The sequence below is a fragment of the Cygnus atratus genome, chromosome 7 (assembly GCF_013377495.2).
Source record: "Cygnus atratus isolate AKBS03 ecotype Queensland, Australia chromosome 7, CAtr_DNAZoo_HiC_assembly, whole genome shotgun sequence".
In the NCBI taxonomy this organism is placed as follows: Eukaryota; Metazoa; Chordata; class Aves; order Anseriformes; family Anatidae; genus Cygnus; species Cygnus atratus.
The window spans coordinates 15092776-15114529 of record NC_066368.1 but is presented as its reverse complement, the minus strand read 5'-3'; the positions used below and the strand labels follow the sequence as shown (position 1 = coordinate 15114529).

Below are 21754 nucleotides of genomic sequence, written 5' to 3'. Positions count from 1 at the left end.
GCCGAGCCGTGCCGTGCTGAGCTGGCCAGGGTACTGACCCGGCCCGGCACGGCCCGGCACGGCCCGGCCCGGCCGCTCCCTCTCGAGGCAGAGCTGCCGGCTTTGGAAACCATTTGGCGTCCTCTGGGGCTCCCACATCTGGAGTTCTTCTCTCTCACTTCTGGCAAGAGGCGCTTGGTTTCTTGTTGTGCTGGGTTTTCTTCCTTTTTCTTTTTCTTTTTTTTTTCTCTTTTTTTCTTTCTTAATTTTATTTCGACTTTTGGTGTTTGTTTTTATTGCTGCTCCACGTTCCGGAAGGCAGTGTCCTGTTCAGGGACTGCCCTGCCCAGCACCTCCTTCTCCTTCTCCTTCTCCTTCTCCTTCTCCTTCTCCTTCTCCTTCTCCTTCTCCTTCTCCTTCTCCTTCTCCTTCTCCTTCTCCTTCTCCTTCTCCTTCTCCTTCTCCTTCTCCTTCTCCTTCTCCTTCTCCTTCTCCTCGCATCTCTCCCCTTTCTCTCCCTTACTTTCAGACCTGATGGCCGTGGGCTCTTTTCCCTGGGTTGCTCTTGCTGAGGTTTCCCCAGAGCTTCCACAGCATCTGCACCCTGCCAGCCCTCTTCCCTCAATGCCGCTGGTCTGTGACTGGGCATTGAGTTCTTTGGGGAGCCTCATATCCCAGGTATCCACCCAGCATTTAATCTGCAGCTATAATGAGTGTGGGCTCCACCTCCAGCTGTAGGTCTTGGGCAAATCTCTTGGACTCTTGTGTCTGAGAGGCAGGGACCCCGCATGCCTTGCTTCTGCTTCCTGCACTTCTGCAGTGGCAGCTTTCTGGGAAACCCATGAAGCCGACCTCAAGAAAAGTGTCCTCACTTTCCATGCCCTTCACACCTTCCCCCTCACCACCTCTGACCTCAGCTTCTGTAAAATGACCGGGGATCTGTCTGAATGGGGTTTGGCATCCTCGTGCTAATCCCTATTACTCCATCATCTAAGGACAGGCCCCCAAACACTGCTCTTGCCCCTCATTTCTGGAGACAGTGCACACAGCATGTGGTTGCTGTGACCCGTAGTCCCCATAGACAGGGGTGGGGGTGTCACACAGGACCGCTGCCATGTCCCCTTGCACTCTCCAAGGTGCTGCCCTGGCCCCTGACTGCAAGGACAGGGCCCCTGGTACCAGGCCACTGCTTCCTCCTTTTGGGTCCATGTGGACTGTGGTTTGGGTTTTAGGAGCAGCAAAAGCAGGCCCGAGCAGGAGGGGTGTGCTCTTTGAATGTGGCTATGCCACTGCTGGGGGACCAAGAGCTCACCGTGGCACCCTGCAGATCTCTCCTTCTTCACAGTTACTGTGATCCAGGAAGCTTTTTGTCCCACTGGAGGAGAGCCTGTTCTGTCTTTTCACCAAACCCATCAAAACTCTTCTGGGGCCTTTGGAAACCTCACAGAAATGGCTTGTCCCCTCCAAATCCCGTTGCTGGATCTCCCGCCCTTCAGTTCCTCATCATGTAACAGCAAAAAAGTCAGCAGGTTGGACAGGCTCTTATGGGCCCTGAGCAACCCCAGTGGCAGGCCTGGAGTCCTGCACCTGCCTGGTACGGAGGTGAGCTGAGTGTCTGTCCTGACCCACAAGGCACGACCTGAAGAAGTTCCCTCCTGTTTTGGTCCAAACCAGACAATGCGGCCTCCAGCCCTCCCCATCACCCTCGGAGGGGGTTCTCTGTCAGCCCAAGACAGGGTTTGAAACCTAGGTTTGCACCTCAGGCTTGACACCTTGAAAGACAGAAACACGGCTGTTGGAAACAGCTTTGGTGTTTTTTGATGTGCATAGTGATAATTTAGCTGGAGAGCGCATGTGGAGCAAGAAATGGCTCTCTTCTGATGATAAGCTCCTTCAGAAACTTCTAGCTAGATGGGAATTAAACCAAGGAAAGGGCAACCTTGTGACGCAAAGGGTGACCTCATGCAATGCGATGGAAGGACTCCAACTTCCGTCATTCCTTATCACTGCTGGCTGCCTAAGGTTTTGTAAGAATTCGGTACAACATATGGTGCCTGTGGATCTGAGCATGTTACAGAGTTCCTTCAGCTCAGAAAATGGTCCCAAAAGGACTGGTTTGTGCCCCTGCCCTGTTTAGAGACTGGCCACATCTTATTCTTGTTCTCCCCTGCTATCCCCAGCTTCGCATTTCCCCAGCAGGTGAGTTGTTCTAGGAGAGGGAATATTGTATTCTTATTCCACAATATGATTTTTAAAAGTGCTCATATGATGCTGAGTGAACAGGGCAAGACCAAGCCTTCTTCGCTGTCTTTGTCAAGCCATAGTAAATGGAAGGCAGGGGTCACCAGAACAAGATTTAGTCTTCTCTCATTATTTAGTGTCAAACACACCAGTAACAGCGTCAAAATAAATATATTGGGAGCCATTTGCACTTTCCTGCAAGGGAGGGGTCATAGTTGTAAGAGCTCAGCTGGTAGGCAGGTTCTGGATGGAAGGGGTGGAAGGTGGTGTGAGCCTCTTAAAGTCAATGACTTGAGCTTTCTGTGGGAGAAAAGGAGACCTGAGCAGAGGAGGTTCATTGGATAGGTGGATCCAAGGGGTTTGGACCCTTTTTTTTGGGTTGCTCATGCTGAGTGATGGTTGTGTGGCTGTCATGTTGGCTGGTTCTGATCCAAGCGTCTGGTGAAAATGAAAGCTGAGGTTTGGCCATCTCCCTTTTTTCTTTCCCTTTTGCTGTAGACATTGTTCGCAGTGACATTGCCCTGGATAAGCAGAAAGGCTGTAAGATCGCCCAGCATCCTGACATAATGTTGGAGCTACAGAGGGAAAAGGCAGCTCAGATGCACTTGGTTTTGTTAAAGGAGCAGTTTTCAAACACATACAGCAACCTCACACTAACAGGTAAGGCTGCAAGACCAGCTCTGGAGCCAGGAGCTGTGGCTAGTTCTTGCTAACTCACAGGTGTGTTAAAACCCTCGGGTGCTTCACCTCGGTACGAATCAGCATCTTGCTGGCTGCCTCTGTTTCCTACCAAGATTACTGGGTTCTGGGAGGGAAAGGATCTGCAGGAAATTATGGTGGACTCATAAGGCCTCTGCAGCTGGCACCTCTGCAGACACTCCAGATTTGGTGCCTCTGGACAGAAGGTTTTCCGCAGTCTGACCTAAGCAGAATACCACAGCACGTGAAGCGCTGGAGAAATCTCCCTGCTAACTGTTCGTGTCGGTGGGGCTGCAGCAATTACTAAATTTGGAGTCCTTTAAGCTGCAGCTGATTTTTTTATTTTTTTTTTTCAGAGCATGCACTTTGTGTGAACCCAGTAAATATTAAAGAGCAAATATAAAGGGATAATGGCCCAGACAGAGCTGAGAGGATACTCTTTTTCTGGCAACTGTTTGTATTATCCAGGGAACACAATCTCAAAGGATGGAGGAGACTGCCACATTTTGGATACACATTTAATGGTGCTTGTAAAGGACTGATGTCTTCAGGCAGTGAGTGGGCAGAAGGATGGGATCCCAGCAGCCAGCAGTGTGCTTTCATAGCTGTTCTTATCACTACAGCTGGATGAGCCACAGACGAGGAGAAGGAGGAAGAGGCTAATAAATCAAGCGAGATCCCCTTCCCCTCTTGCTGGGTCCTTTCCTGTGGAAGGCAGGGAGGCATCCCATTTTTACGGGAAGGAGGGCCCCGCGCTCCGGCCGGGGGGGTGCTGGCAGACCCCATGGCGGCCCCCGCAGCTGGGCTGGGAGAGGCGAGCGGGTGCTGCGCAGCCTCGCATCCAGCCCCCAGCCCTAAGACAGCATGCGTCCATGTCCTCCCCTGTCCCTGTGAGCCCTGGTGCCCCTGGGGACATCAGCTGTGCCGACCTCTTGGGGACCCCCCCGGGGGAGGGCTAGCCGTACCGGGGCTGGCAGGGGGCTCAGTTCCAGGGGCTGGTGGGCACTGGGGCCAGGAGTGTGGCTGAATCGCATCATTCCTGAAAGCCCAGCATTTAAATGGGATCCTCAGAGCCGTTTCTCATTCCCTGTAACGTAATCCACTTGGCTGTTTATTCCCAGTACAACTGCTGGAATCAACATTGTCAGCTTTTCCCCTGACAACTTGCTTACTTTCCACTAAACAAACTTCCCTCGAGAAGAGAAGCTGCTCTCCCCTATCCTCTTTCCCTCACTGCTTCAAAAGCTCTCAGGCATTGCTCACATACTTTACGGAACCTGCGGAGCAGAGGTGCTACCTGGTTATCAGCTCAGCTCTTAGCCTTTCCAAGTGTGTTTACAGGAGAGTTCACAAGGTTTTAGCTCCAACTCTCTAGGAGGGAGAGAGCAATTTCACTGTAATATTACCCAAAGAACTATTTTAATGTCCTTTAACTCCCTTTGAATGTGAGCAGAGCAACTTCATAATTGTTATGAAGTTTAATCTTTTATTTCATAGACATAGTCTGAGAACATGGACTCTAGACAGCTAAGCATAATATTTAACTGGAACTCTACTAACTTGTGTAAATATTTCCCTTCTCCGTGATGGATCTGGTGTTTGGGGTGGGCAGAGGGGGTTGTACATCTGTTGCAGAAGGGCATTCCTTACCTTCAAAATTCAATCAGCCAGGGTTTGCTTAAGGACTTCTTTTTGTCCTGCACAATGCGTTTGTATGGTGCCAGAGGGAGTCCCCAGGTCGGCAGCAAGGTACACGAGGTGAGGTTTGGGAGCAAGGACCCAGACCTGGTTTGGGGAAGGATGTTGAAGGGGATCAGTGAGCAAGAATGGAGTGTCTTGGGGATCCCTGAAGATGAGGTTTCTCCCCTGGAGGGCTGTATCCAGGCGTCACTTGGTCTCATGCAGTGCACGCACCGTGGGCAACCCTGAGCACCAGTGTCCAACCCAGAGCAAAGGACTATTCAGCCCCAAGCCTCTGTGGAAATGGGGCTTCTGCTACTGCTAGTTCCTGCCATGCTTCAGTTATACCAAAGGAATGCAAATGGAGTGTCGTGCCCAAAGTCACGTGAGAATACTTACTCCTGTACTGCAGGCGTGGGCAAGTGGTATTGGCATCACACTTCCACGCAGTATCCCAATGTCTTTAAGAACGAAAGATCTTAGAATGCAAGGAGCATGATTCTGCAGTCCCCGGGGCACTGTTGTAAACCAGGGGCTTTTCCAAATACAGTCACCAGTCGCACATAGTCCCCAGCGGGCTCCCTGTCCCAGCCATCAGGCAGGGTTGTGTCCTTGCACCGGGAGTTGAGCTGTTCCCAGCAGCAGGTACCTCCAAGGTAAGAAGCTGTCTTAAAACAAAATGTGCTTTTTGTGCTAAGACACAACTGAGACTGAGTGAAACCAGGCAGTCTTTCTGGCTCTTGTTCCTCCAGGAACACATGTTGGACTCTGGCTTAGGCCACTTCAATTTCTCTGGACAAGTATGAGCTTTCCTCTGCTCCTGTCTGCAGGCTTTCTCTTGCATCTTGCATTTGTTTGCCGTACGTGATCTCTCCAGGCTTACCGAGCCTGCCTGCCTGAGATGAGTGATAGTCTTTGATCTGTGACAGTGCTATTTAAATGCTGTATAACATTTTGAGGCATATTAATCTTTGCTGCCTCCCCGTGCTGCTCAGAGATAGGTATCTCGTTTCACACGTCAGCATCTCCTGTGCTGCCAGGCCAGCCGGTGGTGGAGCAGGGGGGTGCACAGAGTTGCCTGCCCTCTGGAAACCACTGCTTGCAGCTCAGCCCTTCCCTACAAACACCTCTCTGCTTCTGCCCAGCTGAGCTAACGGGAGCAGGAGGTGTTTCTTTTATAGCCCATATCAGCAGGAGTAAAAGTTGCAAGAGTCACAGCAGGCTCCCTTCCTTTGCAGCCCTCAGGAGAAATGTCCAGGTCACAGTGAGGGGATTTTGGAGGCCTGGTGATTGCACAGCGTTGGGCTGTCAGCGTGTGAGGTGTGAGGAACTGCCCCAGGGCAGGGAGACTCAGTGCATGCAGGTCTTAGTGGTGACCTTGGGGGGAGAGTGGGGCAGTAGCAGGCAGAGCTTTGACAGATTAAGTCTGAAACCCGCCATCTGTGGTGCCAGTTTGTGCTGGGCTGGTGTCCTGCATTTGTGCTTTGAAGGACTGGATATCTGCACTGTGCACCACACAGACTGGTTTCTGCACTGCTATTAAGTAAAGCCCGTTAAGCCTAATGGAAGAGGGAATTGCACAGGAGGTCAACAGACATATGTGAGAAACTGTCCCCTCCTGTATTTGCATGAAGTGTTAAGTGTAACTGAGCTTCCCAAGATACAAGGATGAACCATAAATAGTACGTTTGCCTTCAGGAGTTCCCATCCCGAGGAAACAAAATAGTGCCCCCCCCTCCTCATTCTGAACAGCAGAAAAGCGTCTCTTCTTTCTGCTCTGCCTTCTGGTCGAAGCTGCAAAGCAGATTACTTCCCCGCACCAGGAGACCGGTGCTGACAGCTCTCCAGCCTGTCCTCCCACCCCACATCTGCATCGGGAAGACAGCAAAACAACCGCAGGGTGTGCGGTGGGAGCCCCCCGCCCTGCCACACTGTGCAACACAGCCCCTAAAGGCAGGGAGCAAGAGAGGAGACCCTCCCCAAGGCACACAAAGCTCCCGGCCCACCACACGTGTTCCCACGCTACTGAGGGCGCTCGCTGAGCCTCTTCCGGCCCCACCGAGAGAAATATACCATATTTTATACCATCAGTATGCCTTTATCGTCTCCTGTGATGATGGTGAGAGCCCTGCTTGCTGCGGCAGGGAATCGCATGGCTCAGGTCAAGCACCTGTGACATTTGTGTTTCCTGCACCTGTGGGCCTCCCCTGGTGGCCGGCAGTTCTGTGATTCCTGCTGAGGGAGGTTGCTTTGGGAGATGGGGGTCCTGGAGCAGGAAGTGTCGGCAGGGCCCAGAGCCCCCCTGTGGGGTGCTGGGGGGGTGCTTTGGGGGCTGACGTTGCAAGGGGCTGTGCAGGGAGTGGGGCAAGGGGCTGAAGGTGTTTTAGGTGCCTGTGCTGCCAGACAGAAAGGTTGCTTAGGTTGTTGTTGCTACGGTTTCCCCAGACATATAGTTTTATCTCAGTTTATAGCCAGCTTCCGTGGAGGACACTCTGTGGGGCTGAAGGGGGGGGGCTTGTGAGACAGGACCCAGGAGGGTGTCTGACCACCTTCCAGAGGTAAGTGCAGCTTCCTTCCCTTTTCAACACCTTATTTTGGCTCAGCCTGAACACGATGTGGTCTGTACAGCGGCACTGTGTATCGATGCTATTTTACTGGGTGCTGCAGCAGGGTGGTTGGTGCTGTGCTTGCTCCCCCTCTCCCTCTTTCTGAGGCTTGGTAACGGGCTGGCTATTGACTTCGGATCAAGCTGCCTGCCCTCTGCTCCATCACAGACCATTATGTTGTGCACGTTATCCACGGCATCATATAAAATAGGTCTGAAAAGGACCTCAAGAGGGCATCTTCTAGCCTTTTCCGTGACAAATCAGCTGTACCTGGGCTCTGCTCGGGGAAAGGTGTATAAGGAGAGGCAGTGTTTTTTATCCGACCAGCCAATACTGTTGGAAAAGCAGACAGACTTCTGGGGGCTCAAACCTTTTATCAGAGGTGACGCAGGAAAAGGAACATTCAAAGCTAAATACACGTTGAAAACATTTTTCTTGAGTTCGTCTCATTGATTAACACAACTGAGGTACTGGTGGAGGAGTCATGCCAGCAAAAGGGAGGCAATGACATTGTTAGCTCCAATGGGGGAGAGAGAGGGAGAATATAATTGCCTTGAAACAGAAGGATTTTCCAGGAGGAAGGGTCAGGAAAACTGTAATATGTCATAAAAGTGATATCTGTACTGGGGCTGTAGATAGTGACTGGCAGAGTCCCTTTTGAAGATGGCTTGCAGGTGTCTTCTGAGATGTCAGCATCAGAGCTGAGGGGGTGGTGCTGGCAAGCACACCATGAAAAACATTCTCTTGTAACCAAGTGGGTTTGTGCCTTTATCAGCTGTTTATATGAGCTCATTCTGAAATGAAGTGGCTGTTTGTTTTTGCTACACAGCTTTCCGAGGGCATTTGGTGTGTAGCTGAAATATATCGTGGTCCCAAACGTGTGTGCGAAGCCAGCAGGCTGCGGGGCTCGGTGGCAGGGCACCAGCATTGCGCTAGTTTCTGGGACATCATCATTACCAGACTTAACCGATGTGGCTTTTATTCTTAAACCTCCTGCAACTGAGAGTCCATACCCTGGTGCAGCAGTCAGCTCTAGGATGTAATTATTTATATCATTGAGCGGTTGAGGTTTCTAAAATCTCTTGCTTCGCTTTAGGCGCGTTACACCATGTCCTCTCCCTGTGGACAAGGAGAGCAGCGTACAGTGCTCCTTTCCTCCTTGCAGAAATCTCTTGCATATTTGAGGCTTGTTATCATGTTTCCCCTAAGACTTTTGTTCTGTGCGCTGAACGACTGCCTTTCTTTTGCTCTTTCCTCATGGCCATGTTATTTTCAATTTGAATGACACATGCGTGGCTGATTCTGCCTCTTGAGGTCCCTTTCAGCGCTCTTTAAATTTTTTGTGGTTCTTGTTTGCTTGGCGTCCCTTGGGCTCTCTCCACTTGGTCTGGGCTTTTTTTGAAGTGTCTTGCCTTGAAATGAGCCATGGTGTGCTGAGCTCTCTCTTGAGAAGAGCCGCAGGATTATTTCACATGTCTTCTGTGTGACACTCCTGTCTGTGTACCCCTGTACAATCGTGGATTTTATTGGCATGGTACTGCTTGTTCATGTCTGCATTTTTGTGTACAGTTTCCCAGCCAGTTGTGTGTTCCCCGTATGGAATTTCATCTAGACTCTATTTTCCTAATTTGCTAATTAAAACATTATACAGAACTGAAGTTAAAGCCTCGCTAAAGTAAAGGTATATAACATCTGTTGGTTCTATCTCACATATGAGACTCCTTTTCTATGTCAAAGAGAAAGCAGGTTGGCTTCACATGGCATTGCTATTACTTCCAGCCCTTTCTCGCAGATGGGTTGTTTGATGATTTGTTCCAAAATTTTTTCCAGGAATTGAAGTTATGTTGACTGGTCTGCAATTTCCTTGATTTTTCAACCTGTTGAACATAGCCATTTATATTTGCCCTTTTGCAGTGTTCTGAAACCTCATTTGTCTTCCAGAAATTCTCAAAGATAGTTGCTGACGGACCTCAGGCCCATTTAGGAACATCACATTTAAGTAATCTTTCTTCTGCTCATTCTCTACTATAGCTTACAGTTGAACTCTGCTGCTTTTAATTGCGTTAACTGTGTGGTCTGTTATCATTTTGCATGAAGTCTGAACCAACAAAAGCACTGAAACATTTCAGCTTTGTCTCTGTGCACAGCTCTGCAAGTTGTTGGCTATTGTGAAATACCTTTCTTGCGTCCCAATTTATACCTCTCTGCTTCCTGAGACAGCTGCAAGCCAACCCCCTGGGACCACTGCCTTCTCTTACCCTAATTAGTGGTTTTACAACTCATTGTGTGCTGACGGCGTGTGTGTGTGAGAGAGGTCAGGAAGGTGAATCTCTTTTTCAGGTGACACTTGCTAGTCTGTTAAACAACACTTTGGCTTTCTCATTATCTGTTTTGGTTATTTCTTTTGTAACTGTGGGGAATGTGACTTCTTACCGCATATTTAGTATTTATTAAATTCGATTTACCATCCTATTTAACAAGCCTCATAAGAGAAAATATTTTATAAATTGTGTATCTTATAATGTAACTATAATTGTTGATTTTAATACGTAATGTCATTACCAGAACCAGCTTTTTCTGGGTGCTGTGTGGAGAATAAAGAAAACACATAAACCTAACAGAAAACAGATTTCTGTGTGAGGGGGGGAGGGCTGACACGCACTAACAGCTTCAGGAGGGCTTGTGGCGTGTTCAGTGGCATAAAACCGTCTATTAACCTTTTCTCCCTGCTCAGGAGGTGATGAACTCTTTGGTCTGTCTCTTCCCACTAATGTAGTTATCAAATGTCTCCTCGTTACCACTCACGATCCTTGCTGTGAGCAGTTTCTTTTGAATGCTTGGCTCTTTTGCTTTGTCCCTCTTCCCTTGTGCCCTCCCTTTGTACTCTCCCATACCACTCTGTTGTAGCTTCTACTTCTCCTTCGTGTGCTGCAGGTCGCTGGGGTGTGTGTGTGTGTGTGTGTTCTGATTTGCTCTCATCATACCGCCCTTCCCCTCCTGAACTTGCATTTGTTGCCTTATCTGGCTGCCTGTTTGCAGAATACCATCTTCCCTGAGCTCCCTTTTCCTTCTGTGTGCAGTCCTGCTTGCCAGTCCTCAGAGTGAGCTGCAGCTCAGCTCACAACAGGCTGCTTTTATTCTTACTCTCTCTCCGTTCCTAACGAGTACGAACACCCTCATTTGTGATCCCTTCCCCACATTGCTTTCTACCTTCGCACTTTTGCTGGTTCTTTGTTGATCAGAATCAAATCTTGAGAAGCCTCCTTTCTAGTGCCGTTCCTGTCTCCTCTCTCAATTTTTTCCTCGGTGCATTCCAGGAACTTGATGCAAGACTGTGTCTGATGTCTTCCTTTCCCAGCAAATGTGTGGGCAGTTAAAGGTCCCTAATTACCAGCGGGTTCTGTATTTCAGATGCTCCCAATAAGCCCGTGCTTCTGATCTCCCTGATCTTGTAGCCTGAAGCAGACCCCCAGTGTGCCAGTGTCTGGGCTCCTTCCACTCTTATGTTACACAGAGTTTTTATACCTGCCCTCTGCGTGACTGAATTTCACCCCTGCTTTTTTTGCTGGGCCCCAGGATCATCCAGGTCTTCTCATGGGATTTTTCTTGCTCCCTGAGCTGCTGATGGCTTCCCTCTCTGCCAGCCCTGGGCCCAGCTTTGGCTTCCAGCCTCAGGATCCTGGGACCTTGCTTTGCCTCTCGCTGCCCCGTGCAGCGCCTACGTGCAGCACCTGGGGCACTCCTTCACTTTTCTCTCTTCATAAGCGGAACAGATTTGGCTCCTCAAGCTCCACTTTGCAAAACTCCAGTTGTAGCTCCTCCTTTGTCTTGTGGCCTTGCAGGACAGACTTTTCCATCCTGTCAATACGAGCTCTATATTGTTTTCCCGTACGTGTATTATCTTGCACTTGGCTGCATTAAAGCATGCCTTGTTGGACCGTGGCCATGCAGCCATACAAATCGGATCGCAGGGTGAACGTGGTCTGTTTTGTTCGTTATTTACTAACCTGCTTGTGCTGTCTGCACGCTGCCTCCAAAGATTTTATATTCATCTAAATGATTGATAAAAACACTGAGTCATGTGGGGTCGGAAGCGGGCTATGAATGTTTTTGTCATGTCAGCCACTTCTCACCATCTACTTATGCCGAGCTATTCTTATTAATGCAAGTTCTTAAATCAACTTGTAACAGTTAGATGGGACTTCATTCTGTACGATGTATGTTGGCTGGTAATTAGTTGAGACATGAATATAATGAATTATCGCTAGATTGTCAAATTAGCTTTTAATTAATTTATCTAGGTCTGATGCCAGGCTGACTGGCGGCAATTCCCCAGGCAATTAGCCTGTCCTGCTAAATACCAGCACAGGGTTTGCACTCTTCTACCCATCTAGAATTACTTGGCATTCCAAGATTTATTAAAAATTAGCGTCAATGGGTCAGAGATCTCCTTAGCGTACTCAGAGGTGCAAATTATCCAGAGCGGATGACTTAACTGTGTTTATCTAAAGCAGATGTTATCTAACACATCTCTCGATTATTAATAAACTGTGAAGTACATCATCTTATTAGTTCATCATCATATATTTTCCTCCAAAACAAAGTGCTTATATTTATATTTTTGTAGCTAAGTCAGTAATTCTATCATGTGGACAGAATAATGGAGCTATATCTCTGTTCATGTTTCCCTTTCCTTTATATTTAAATTCCCACTAATAACTGTGCAAGATATTATATTTTTCTTCATGTCTTTAAATACTTCATAATTTTTCTACACTTTGTAATTTCCAGTTGGTTGATATTTCTTTAGCTTTATAATTGTAGCTTATTTTATTTGCTCTTCTAGCTGTCTATGCCACTTTTTAAGGATGGGTTTTCATCCAAAATTCCCTGCTTTTTTTGGTGCTGGAATTTGCTGCTTTTGGCCATCTAAAACACTTAAAGTTTAAATAGTCTTTTATGCAATATTTTGTCCCAATCATTTCCTTACAGATTTTTTCTCAGCCTGGAGACGCTGAAGCACCTCGTGAATGTATTTCTGGCTGGTATTATGTTCAGTTTGCCCAGCTTCACTAGCTCTTCTCCAGCACCCATTTGGAGCCAAGGCTGCCTATATGGACAGACTGTGCGTGCCAAGTTCTCTGCAGTTTAAAAAATAAATTAAAAAAAAAATCTAACAAACTGTGACATAGCAACAAATCGCGCTGCAGTCGGAGGAGTATCATCAGGTTCAGCGCTCCAGCCACCATCCCAACATATTTTCTCCCCGAGAAAAATAACAGGACCAGTATTTATGTGCTGCTGGAAAGCTTTGCAGCTGGGAATCAGGACTGCATGTCCGCGGGGTGGTTGCCTCCTCTGTGGCGTACAGGATGCATCTGACGGCCCCATGCTCCGTGGCTGGGTTCAGACATAGAGAAAACAGGAGAAGGGAGAGGTGTGGGGGGTGAGGAGCTGCAGCCAGAGCTGGGCTCCTGCCTGTGCTGCTCGGTGGGGGCACTGCCTGCTGGTGGGAACGCAGTTGGCTTCCCAGGATTTGTTCCCCGGTTGCTCATGCTAACCCTTTTTCCATCTGTCCGCTCATTTATTATTTACTGCTTTCTCTTGCTCTCTTCATTAGTGGCTCCTGGCGCTCCTGGCTCAGGATGGGGGACGTGAGGGATGCAGCGAACACCCTCGTACTGCTGCTCTGCCCGCGCCCCTCGCCGTGGGGACAGGAGCCTGTGGCATGCACTGTTAATCAAATTCTTTAACGCTTTTCCAAGTTGAGGAAAGGGTCAAAATCCTGGAAACAGGAGGATCTCCAAGTCCCACCCGCAGTCTGTGGTCTGCTTTTACAGAGGCTCATGCTGGGGATGGGTGCGCCAGGGGTGGGAGACAAATGTGGGAGCCTGTGGAAATGTATGCCCTGCACGGCTGAACGTGGTGGGAGAAAAGCGAGGCTGCAAGGTGTTCAAAGGAAACTCTGGATCTCTTTTTACTTCATTAAGTTTTATATTGGGTTGCTGTGCCAAGAGACACAATCATTGACTTTCTTGAAGAAATGAGAAACTCCATGAATTTAAGTACTTTTTTTATTTTCTGTTGAGAAGGTGGCAAAAGCAGACGTTTTGTAGGAGAAACTGAAACCAATTCAACTATAATTCTATTAACTAATTAGGGTAGCCCTGGAAATGGGGCTGAGACTCGCAGTCCTTTTTTCTTCTCTTTGCTGGGGCACTCCAAGAGTCGGATCACCTGGGGAAAGCATGTTTAAGAAATACCAGATGGTCTCTGCGATGCTCCAGCTGTGGACAATCACTCCCAGCCAGGCAATCTGCCTTGCTGTCGAAGCCCTCTAAAACTGTGCTGCCCATTTGTCATGCTTCTCCAATTGCAGCGCTCTGGATAGCTTCTTTTTTCCCTGTCTGGCTCTTCCTTTCCAGTTTTTATCACCCACCCCCTCCATGAGCTAATGTAGTAACATCCCTTCATTGGCTATAAATCCATTGAAGAGCCATATATAAAATATTACTTTGTTAGGGAAGATTGGGAAACATCTGTTTTTTACCCATAAGAGTCAGTCTCTACTTGTCTCGTATGACGATGTGACTATTTATATATTTGTAAAGTAGAAAGAAAGAGAAAGATGGGAATCCTAGAAACAATTTGAGTGGAGCCTCTAAATGGAGGAAACTGATTCAGCTCTGGGATTTGTTTGGAGGTTAATGGGAAGGAAAAAATAAGGAAGGGGGGATGACACAGTCCAATAAGTTGTTTAGATGTCTGACAAAGTAATAGTTGTACCAAATGCAGAAGGTCCTTCTGGAAACCTTTTGATGTTGGATAGCTGTTCCTTGTCACTCTCTGGCACGTACACCCAGAGCCTCGCTGGGTGGGTAACCCTTTTTATGTCATCTGTGCAGAACAGGAACCTGGGCACGGTGACAGTCCTTAGGTCGGCAGGAGGCTGTAACCACAGGTGTTTGTGTATAGCAGTGGAAGTGGAAATTGTACCTCCGGAGGCTTTGCGTTTAGGTGGGTACAGGGGGCAGATGCCCTTTGCCCGGCCTGCTTGGCACTAGTGCCTGGCAGAGCAGCCTGATTTTGTGCACATATTTGTGATAGTCTGTGGTTATATATATATTATTTATTTATCTATCTATCTATTTATTTATTTATTTTGGGTGGTCCTGTATGGTTCCAGGAGTCAGACTCAGTGATCCTTGTGGGCCCCTTCCAAGTTGGTACATTCTAAGATTTGACTTGTATGTCATGATTCTACATGCGTGGCACTTAACTGATGTCTCCATCCCCCTCGCCAAGTGTCTGTTGTCTTGTTTGCCAAGGGGACTGTGCCACAGCTGTTTCTGTGCCCCGTGAGGCTGGCATACAGGAACCAAGTGCCGGAGCTCCTAGTGATGGCTGATCTTCCATGCTGTTCTCCTTTCTCCTTTCTCCTTTCTCCTTTCTCCTTTCTCCTTTCTCCTTTCTCCTTTCTTCTTTCTTCTTTCTTCTTTCTTCTTTCTTCTTTCTTCTTTCTTCTTTCTTCTTTCTTCTTTTCTTCTTTTCTTCTTTTCTTTCTTCTTTCCTGGCTGGGTTCGATGCCCTCAGCTTTCCTCTTGTGGCACAAACATGAGAACCCATGCTCAGGTCTCTCATCCTTAGTGTTGCAGGTTGCCATATTGATTTGGACCCAGCTTGCTTCTCTGGGGTGGCAATGTCCCACAAAGAACATCCTCCCCATCCTACCCACCAGCCCCGCACAGCCCACATAACCTCCACAATGGACAGCTGCCTGCTTTCCCCAGCCTGTCCAAAACCCAACTCCATGTTCATCTCCGCCATTTAACCCTCTCCTGCATTTCCCATAGGGCAGCATCTTCCCCGTGTCCCCATAAACTGCTCCCGCTCCCCTTTCCCTGCACAGCAGCTGCTGTGCTGCCAGGGCTCAGCTGGGTTTGATGGATATCTGCCTTCGTCATAGCCTCATGGCCCTTCTGCTGGACTCATGGTTTTTCCTTTCTCATCCTCCCTGTCATGCTCCCAGACATCATGCTGTGCAGCCTCTCTTGCTAATCAGACCTTGGGCCCTCTTCTCTTTGCCTGGTCAGTATCAAGCTCTGCTCCAGCCCTGGGCATGGTGGAAACCCCACATGACACCGCCTCCAGCTGGTGCGGCTCCCCGCTAATGCTAGTGATGAGTATAAGGCTATTTTAAAACGGTAAGATATTAAATAAACATAACTGCTCTAACACCTGCTGTATCTCTGTGCTCACAGTACCAAAGCCTTCAATTATGTCACATTTTGTGTCAGGGGACTGGTGGAAAATCTGCTGCCTGGCTCTTGCAGTCTCCTGTTGTTAGCAAGCTTCGAGTCTGGGAGTGGTATCTGAGTTTTACATGTCCGTGTGCTTTGATGCTGGATGTAAATTGGGTCTTTACAGGATCAAAGAGTACAGGCTGTATTTGTGAGGTGGAAGTGGTTAATGAAAAAGGAGTTGGAGATCTCATGTTGATAATGAAAAAGGAGATGCTGCAAATAGCAGGGTGGGCACGGGCAGCAGTGGCTGGGAGGACAGGCTCTGTTCCTCCCTGTGCCCAAAGGGAGCCCTGGAAGAGCCAATGGGAAGCTTTAACATTGGAGATGGCATTGGTGAGGCAGTACGGGGCATTGAGTCCAGTTCTCCTGTCCATTTTACGGAAGAAAAGATGCTGTCGAGTTACAAAATATTCAGAAAAGGGCAATAAATGTGACCAAATCCTGGAAATATGGAGTTGCCGACAAGGTTCCAGTGAGATTCATCTACTTATTTTGTCCAAGGGAAAATTAAAAAGTAACTTGATCATAGTGTACAAGTACCAACAAGGGGAAGAAGGAGCTCAGAGCAAAGAGCTTGAAGTGTTAGCAAGGAAAGGCACAAAGAGAACCTATGATTTAAAGCCTTGTGCAGGACAACCCTGGGCTAATAATGTGCAGATTTATAATGCTGAGAATAAATGTTGGAACACTTCTACCTAGGTATGAGGTGAATTAACAATCAGTCAGCCTTAAATCAAGGCTCTTGCTGAAACTGTTTCAGACAGAAGTTATGGATTTTGTGTGGTAATTATTAGGTTAGGTCCTCTAACCCCTATCAAACAGGAAGCAAAACGATGTTATATTAATGGCCCTTTCCATCCTTATAATCTGAATAAATGTGTAACGTGAGTGTGCCCATTAGAGAAGAGCTGATCATAGTGATTTGTTGCTCCCTGAAACCCAGCTGAATTAATTAGCCTTTGCTAGTAAATTGGCCAAATGGGCCCTTCACCCTGCAGGGAACGATGCTGAGGTCAACCTATGGTTTTTGTCCTGGCTGAACAAGGATGTGAGTTTAGCCCCTGCCTAGGCCAGGACTTGTCTGGCCTTGGCATCACGTGCACTACAAGGAAGATCAAGTGTATGTCTGGGCTGTTTGGCCAGAGTTGGCTGGATTTAGACAAGCTGAGCTGCTCACTGTTGCCATAATGCCCCCCAGAGAGGAGCTGATGGGCTGACCAGGACAGTGGGGTAGTAGTCATTCTGCCATCAGGTCCTTCCCCAGACCAAGATCCAGAGCCCAAACAGCTGAAATGCAAGAGATTCCCCAGGAGGGGCCTGCGTTTGATACAGTAGTCTTTATTTTCCTGCTTTATTTTAAAGCTTGTTCATTCCCCAGGAAAAAAAAAAAAAAAAAAAAAAGATTTAGCAGATATTTCATTGAAAAGTGTAGTAGAGCTACTTCTGAACTTTGGTGTCCAAAAGTTCATTTATGATCTTGCTATATATAAATTCCCAGATCTAGGGTTTTGACACAGAAATAGTCTTCATTTGATAGAATGCTACAAATTCAAGTTTCAGAAATTATCCTCTTGAGCCATCTCCGTGGTGTTTGGCACCACGACAAGTCATTAGTCAATCCTGAAATAGTCATCAAGCAGAGAAACAGCTTATTTTATATACTGTTTCTTAGAGAGTTAAATATTTCCACATATTCAAGCTCTGATTGGAGTCTTGAATCCTTTCCAAATGTTCAACCTGTAAAGATATTTGAGAACCCCAGGACTTCGACTCTTTCCAAAAAATGATAGATTTCACTTGAATTTTCACAAATGGAAAACCACAACTCCCCATAGCTGCAAAGAAGCAGCTGTCATACCAGGTATGGAGTATGAGAAAACACTTTCTAAAAGCTTCAGGGACTTCCCATTATCTGGAAGTTTTTAGTGCTCTTAAAATTTGTGAAGAAAATAGTGTTTTTTTTTCAGGCACAGCGTTGCCTCAGATAATCGGCTGCACCTGTTTGGAAGCAGCGCTTTGCGTTGTTCCTTATGTAGGCTGTTGCACGTGTTTTTGTTAATTTTTCCTAGAAACCCAAGTGTCAACAAATCAGAGCCTGCGCAGAATCACTAATTGGTGTTTCTGAAGCACTTTGCAATTGGAAGTTTGATGTCTGGAGCAACTGAAGCAGGCTTCAGAGTTTCACAGCTGAAACCCCGGGGTGTGGGGATACAGGCAAAAAAAAGCTAAGAAATCAATAGATCTGGATAAACAGCTCCAAACCTAGTGCTGCTTTTGTAGTTGCTGCTATTCTTGTGTGGATTTTATTAAAAAAAAAAAAATCTCAATTCAGAAACTGGGAAAGATTTAGGTAATAGTGGGCTTCCTACAGGAAAGGTAAATGTTGGGGGAGATTCAGTGCAGATATGCTAGATGAAAATTGGGAAATGAGGGGTTAAGTCACGATGATGTAAATCTTTGTTCTGCATTTAAAATAATAGTGCTAGGGTAATTCTGGTGTTGGGGCTTCTGCTTTTATTGGCTGATAGGTTGCCAAAACGTGTGGTGTTCTGAACTGGTAAATGATTCCTATTTATAGGACAGGTGTCTTCTGAAGTCCTGAGTTCAGTCTGTTCTGTAATCCCAGATCCTGTTTCTGATCTGTTTAATAATGTGTGACAGAAGACGACAGGAACCTTACAGGCTGAATCAGGCTGGGAATGTTTTTAATTTAGCTCTGCCCGGCAGAGAGGACCGCTTGCTGCAAAGGGTATCTTTTCATAAGGGGCTCGTTCTTCTAAAATTCATTTCTGGACTTTTTTCATCTTGAAACATGTTGTTTGGCTCATTTACATGCAGCCCAAACACTGCTGAGTGTGCCAGCCTCCTTTTGCACTGACTCGAGAGGAAAATGCTTTCTACATATATTATTTTTTACACATCTTTTCTAATGTTCATGGGAAAAAACAGTGCACTTGCTTTAATTGGAGAGTGTCTTTTGCAAACATCAGTAAAATGTGATCTAAGGGGCTAATGAGGAGCTCTGAACATGGAGAAGGGTGATGCTTTAATGGGTATGTGGTGGACAGCCCTGGGAGCAGGGTTGAGGTATGTGCAAATAATCCCTTGTTTCCACCAACATCTATGTTAAATAGGTTTAGGATACCCAGTTACATCAAACAGGGGGTTGGATTAGTTGCAATTAGTTATGTGACTGTCAAAATGATGGTGGCTTGTGAGGAGCAGCTTGCTAGGGGCTGAACGCTGAGGATGCCGTAGTGCCAGAAAAAGGACTGGGTCTGGGGGAGGGGGCCATGAGAACTGGATGGGAGGTTTGGCTCCTCTTCAAGCTGTTCCTTAGTCTTCTTGGCCAGCTGGTGCGAGATGTTATGTTTGTGTTATTTCTGGAAGTCCCTGGGGAGCTGGGAGTAACTCCGTGCCTCCTGTTCCTCTGTGCAAGAACAGGAGGGCAGTCCAGGAGCAGCACGAGCCTTTGCCTTCACCCCTCTGTTGTTCTAGGGTTTGGCCCCAGGTGGTGCAAGCACTGGTCCTTCCCCAGACAGAAGGTGCAAGGGGAGGGATGCAGGCTGCTGTGCTGATCTGTGGTGCCCCTGCCTTCTTCCACCGCCTCCATCTCCTGGGCTACTTTGGTTTTCATCCAGCCATCTCTCCAAGTTTCCCCAGATGTGTCCTCCTGTCCAGGCAGGTTTGAGGGGATTCAAGTGCCACTGGGCCTTGCAGGCTGCATGTTGCGTGTACAGAAACTCTGCACGGCCACATGTCTGGGGAACCCAGATGTGTCTGCACATGCGGGAGTCCTGACCGGCTGCCAAACGTCTGGAGATGTAAGGAGTGCCCGCATGCATGGGAGCCCTGAGCTGCTGCTTGTCCGGGAACTGATGATGCTTTCTTGGAACTGGACCCTCTTGGGGAGCCTTGGATGGACCAAGTGTGCGTGTGTTATATGATTGCTCCTAGTGAGCTTGAGGGAAATGCAAGATCTCAACGAGGAGCTGGTCTGCGCGTGTCCAAGCCCAGCACGTCCCCGGAGGGATTAGGCTTGCTGCACATGCACAGCCTGCTCCATACAGACATGCATACTTGGGAAATCCCAGCCAGCTTGTGCTAGGCCTTTATGTTCCCTTCTGAAATGTGGGTGTTTTCAATCAGAATCAGTGGGAAGGCACTCTGTCATGGCCTGGCTTCGAGGAGGCATGATCCTGGATATGTCCGGAGCCTCAAACTCTTTTTCCATGCCAATGCTCCGTGATTACTTGCCTTTGTCCCCTTTCTGTGCAGGTCCCTGCAGGGGTCTGTGTGTTCCCCTCCTCTTTGCAGCAGAGAAGACCCACAATGTTCACTCCTAGCTCTGAGAAACGAGCAAAGCTGCTTTGCCTCGCTCGCTGTGTGGTGTGCTGGGGCTCCCGTCAGCTATGGCCAAGGCACCAGCCACTGATTCCCTGAGTCCCCCTTCCAGGGGATGAAACTCTCAGGATATTCCCTTCTTCTCCAGGGGAACAGATTTGTTTTGGCATTCGCCCTGGTGTGCACGCTCCCTCTAGTGAATTCCAGGGCTAAAAAATCGTGTGGGCTTTAGGCGAGAGCTGCCTCGCTTGTCATTTAATGATTCCACCTCTGAACTGGGACCCTGTTCCTTCCCTTGCTGCCTTGACGATATCTCATTTGTCTTTTCTTCTTTTATTTAGTTTTTCCTACATTTTTCGCACATTCTGTAGATTCTCCCGCATTCCAAGTGTCTTATATTTTCATGCCTCCTTTTATCTCTCTATTCATCTATCCCAGTATAGACAACAGAAATGCTAAGTCCACATAATCTGTAGAAAGCATGAACCGGGTTGTTAGACATTTTCCAAACATTACACTTCATGGAAATATTTTCCTGTAAGATGTAGAAATGAAACAGCTGTCTCCTGCTCTCTCCTGGGCTGTTCCTGTGCAGGCTCTCCTGCTCTCTGAATTTACAGCACCATCCCTTGGACAAGTGACCAATGGCCGGCTCCAAACCGCTGTATTTATGATGTGCCGGGTGGTGGTTAAGACGGTGGTGTGTTTACGCAGGGTGATTAACGTACCGCAAGACACCCAGGGCAATGTTTGCAGAGCAGGGAGTGTTTTGCCAGCTCGATTGTCACTAGGAGATGTGGAGCAGGTCATGGCCGATGGCTTGCTGCATACCCCTCTCTGTATGAACTTTTGGCAGTCAGTCTCCTCCCGCCGGGCTGTGGGACGGGCAGGGATGCTCCTGACTTGTGCGTCCTCCTTCCTGCCTCATCCCCGTGCTCATATGAGTGATTACAAACCCTCGAGCTCCTGCCAGGAGCTCGGTGCTGGTGGAGGGAGCAAAATGAAATGGGTGCTCCGAGGAACCCAGCGCCCTGGCTGCTGGGGCTGGTCCCAGCATGGGATGGCAGCCTGAGACCCCACGGGGTCCCTGCCCGCCTGGACATGCTCCAGATGCCCCCTCCTAATGCCACTGCTTATTCTGCATATGCAATGTCATTTCAGCATGCTGCTGAAGGTGTATTGATTTGCTGAAGGTAATTATTTCTTGATTGTAATGGTTTTTTTTTTGGAAGTTTAATGCATCAGCGGAGTTTTCTGTGCTGAGAAGGCCGGTCAGGAAAAACAAAAGAAACCACAGTAAAAATGATTGGGCTGAAACAAGCAATCCTTATCTCCTGGCCTCTGTGTGGAAAGAAGTGGAAGCAGGGCTTTTTGGACAGAAGTGTGAACAACAGTGTTGGTGTGAGCTAGAGCAGAGTGCGCTTCTGAGCAGATGATGGAAGAGGAGAGAAATAGTAAAATTCGTATGTTACCATCACCAAAGTGAGCAACCGGAAACAGAGTAGGAGGGACCAGAAACTGCTTGAAGACTTGCTTCCCGTCAGTATTTTATTGGAAACGAGAGAGCAGATACTTGCAGGCAATATTCCAAGCTCAGGTTATGTCTTCAGAGCTTGTTCTGAAAGGGGATTTTTGGCTACAGCCCATCCTCAACCTGAATGACTGGGTGATACCACAGGGAAGAAACCAGCAAACCATAATCTAAATTTCAGGAATTTGTTGACTGTGCATCCATTATGCTACCATTTTATAACTCTCCATATCATAATTAGCTGCTTTTAGCTTTAACCTGGTATTACCAAGCGGAACTGCGCTTACCCATCAACATTGCCCACTGAGAAGCATGATGCCTACATGCAGGCAGGATGGGTGCTCTGCTCCTGCAGGAGGACCGAATCCCTG

At 47.9% G+C, this 21754-nt stretch overlaps 1 protein-coding gene across 1 annotated transcript in view; it reads left to right on the top strand.

Moving 5' to 3' along the window:
• The window catches only part of HPSE2 (heparanase 2 (inactive)), a 97608-nt gene that overhangs the window by 9517 nt on the left and 66337 nt on the right, over window positions 1-21754 (top strand). The window contains exon 3 of the mRNA XM_035540483.1: window positions 2719-2880. Within this exon, the coding sequence (XP_035396376.1) occupies window positions 2719-2880 (162 nt within the window). The remainder of the gene's footprint in view (window positions 1-2718; window positions 2881-21754) is intronic.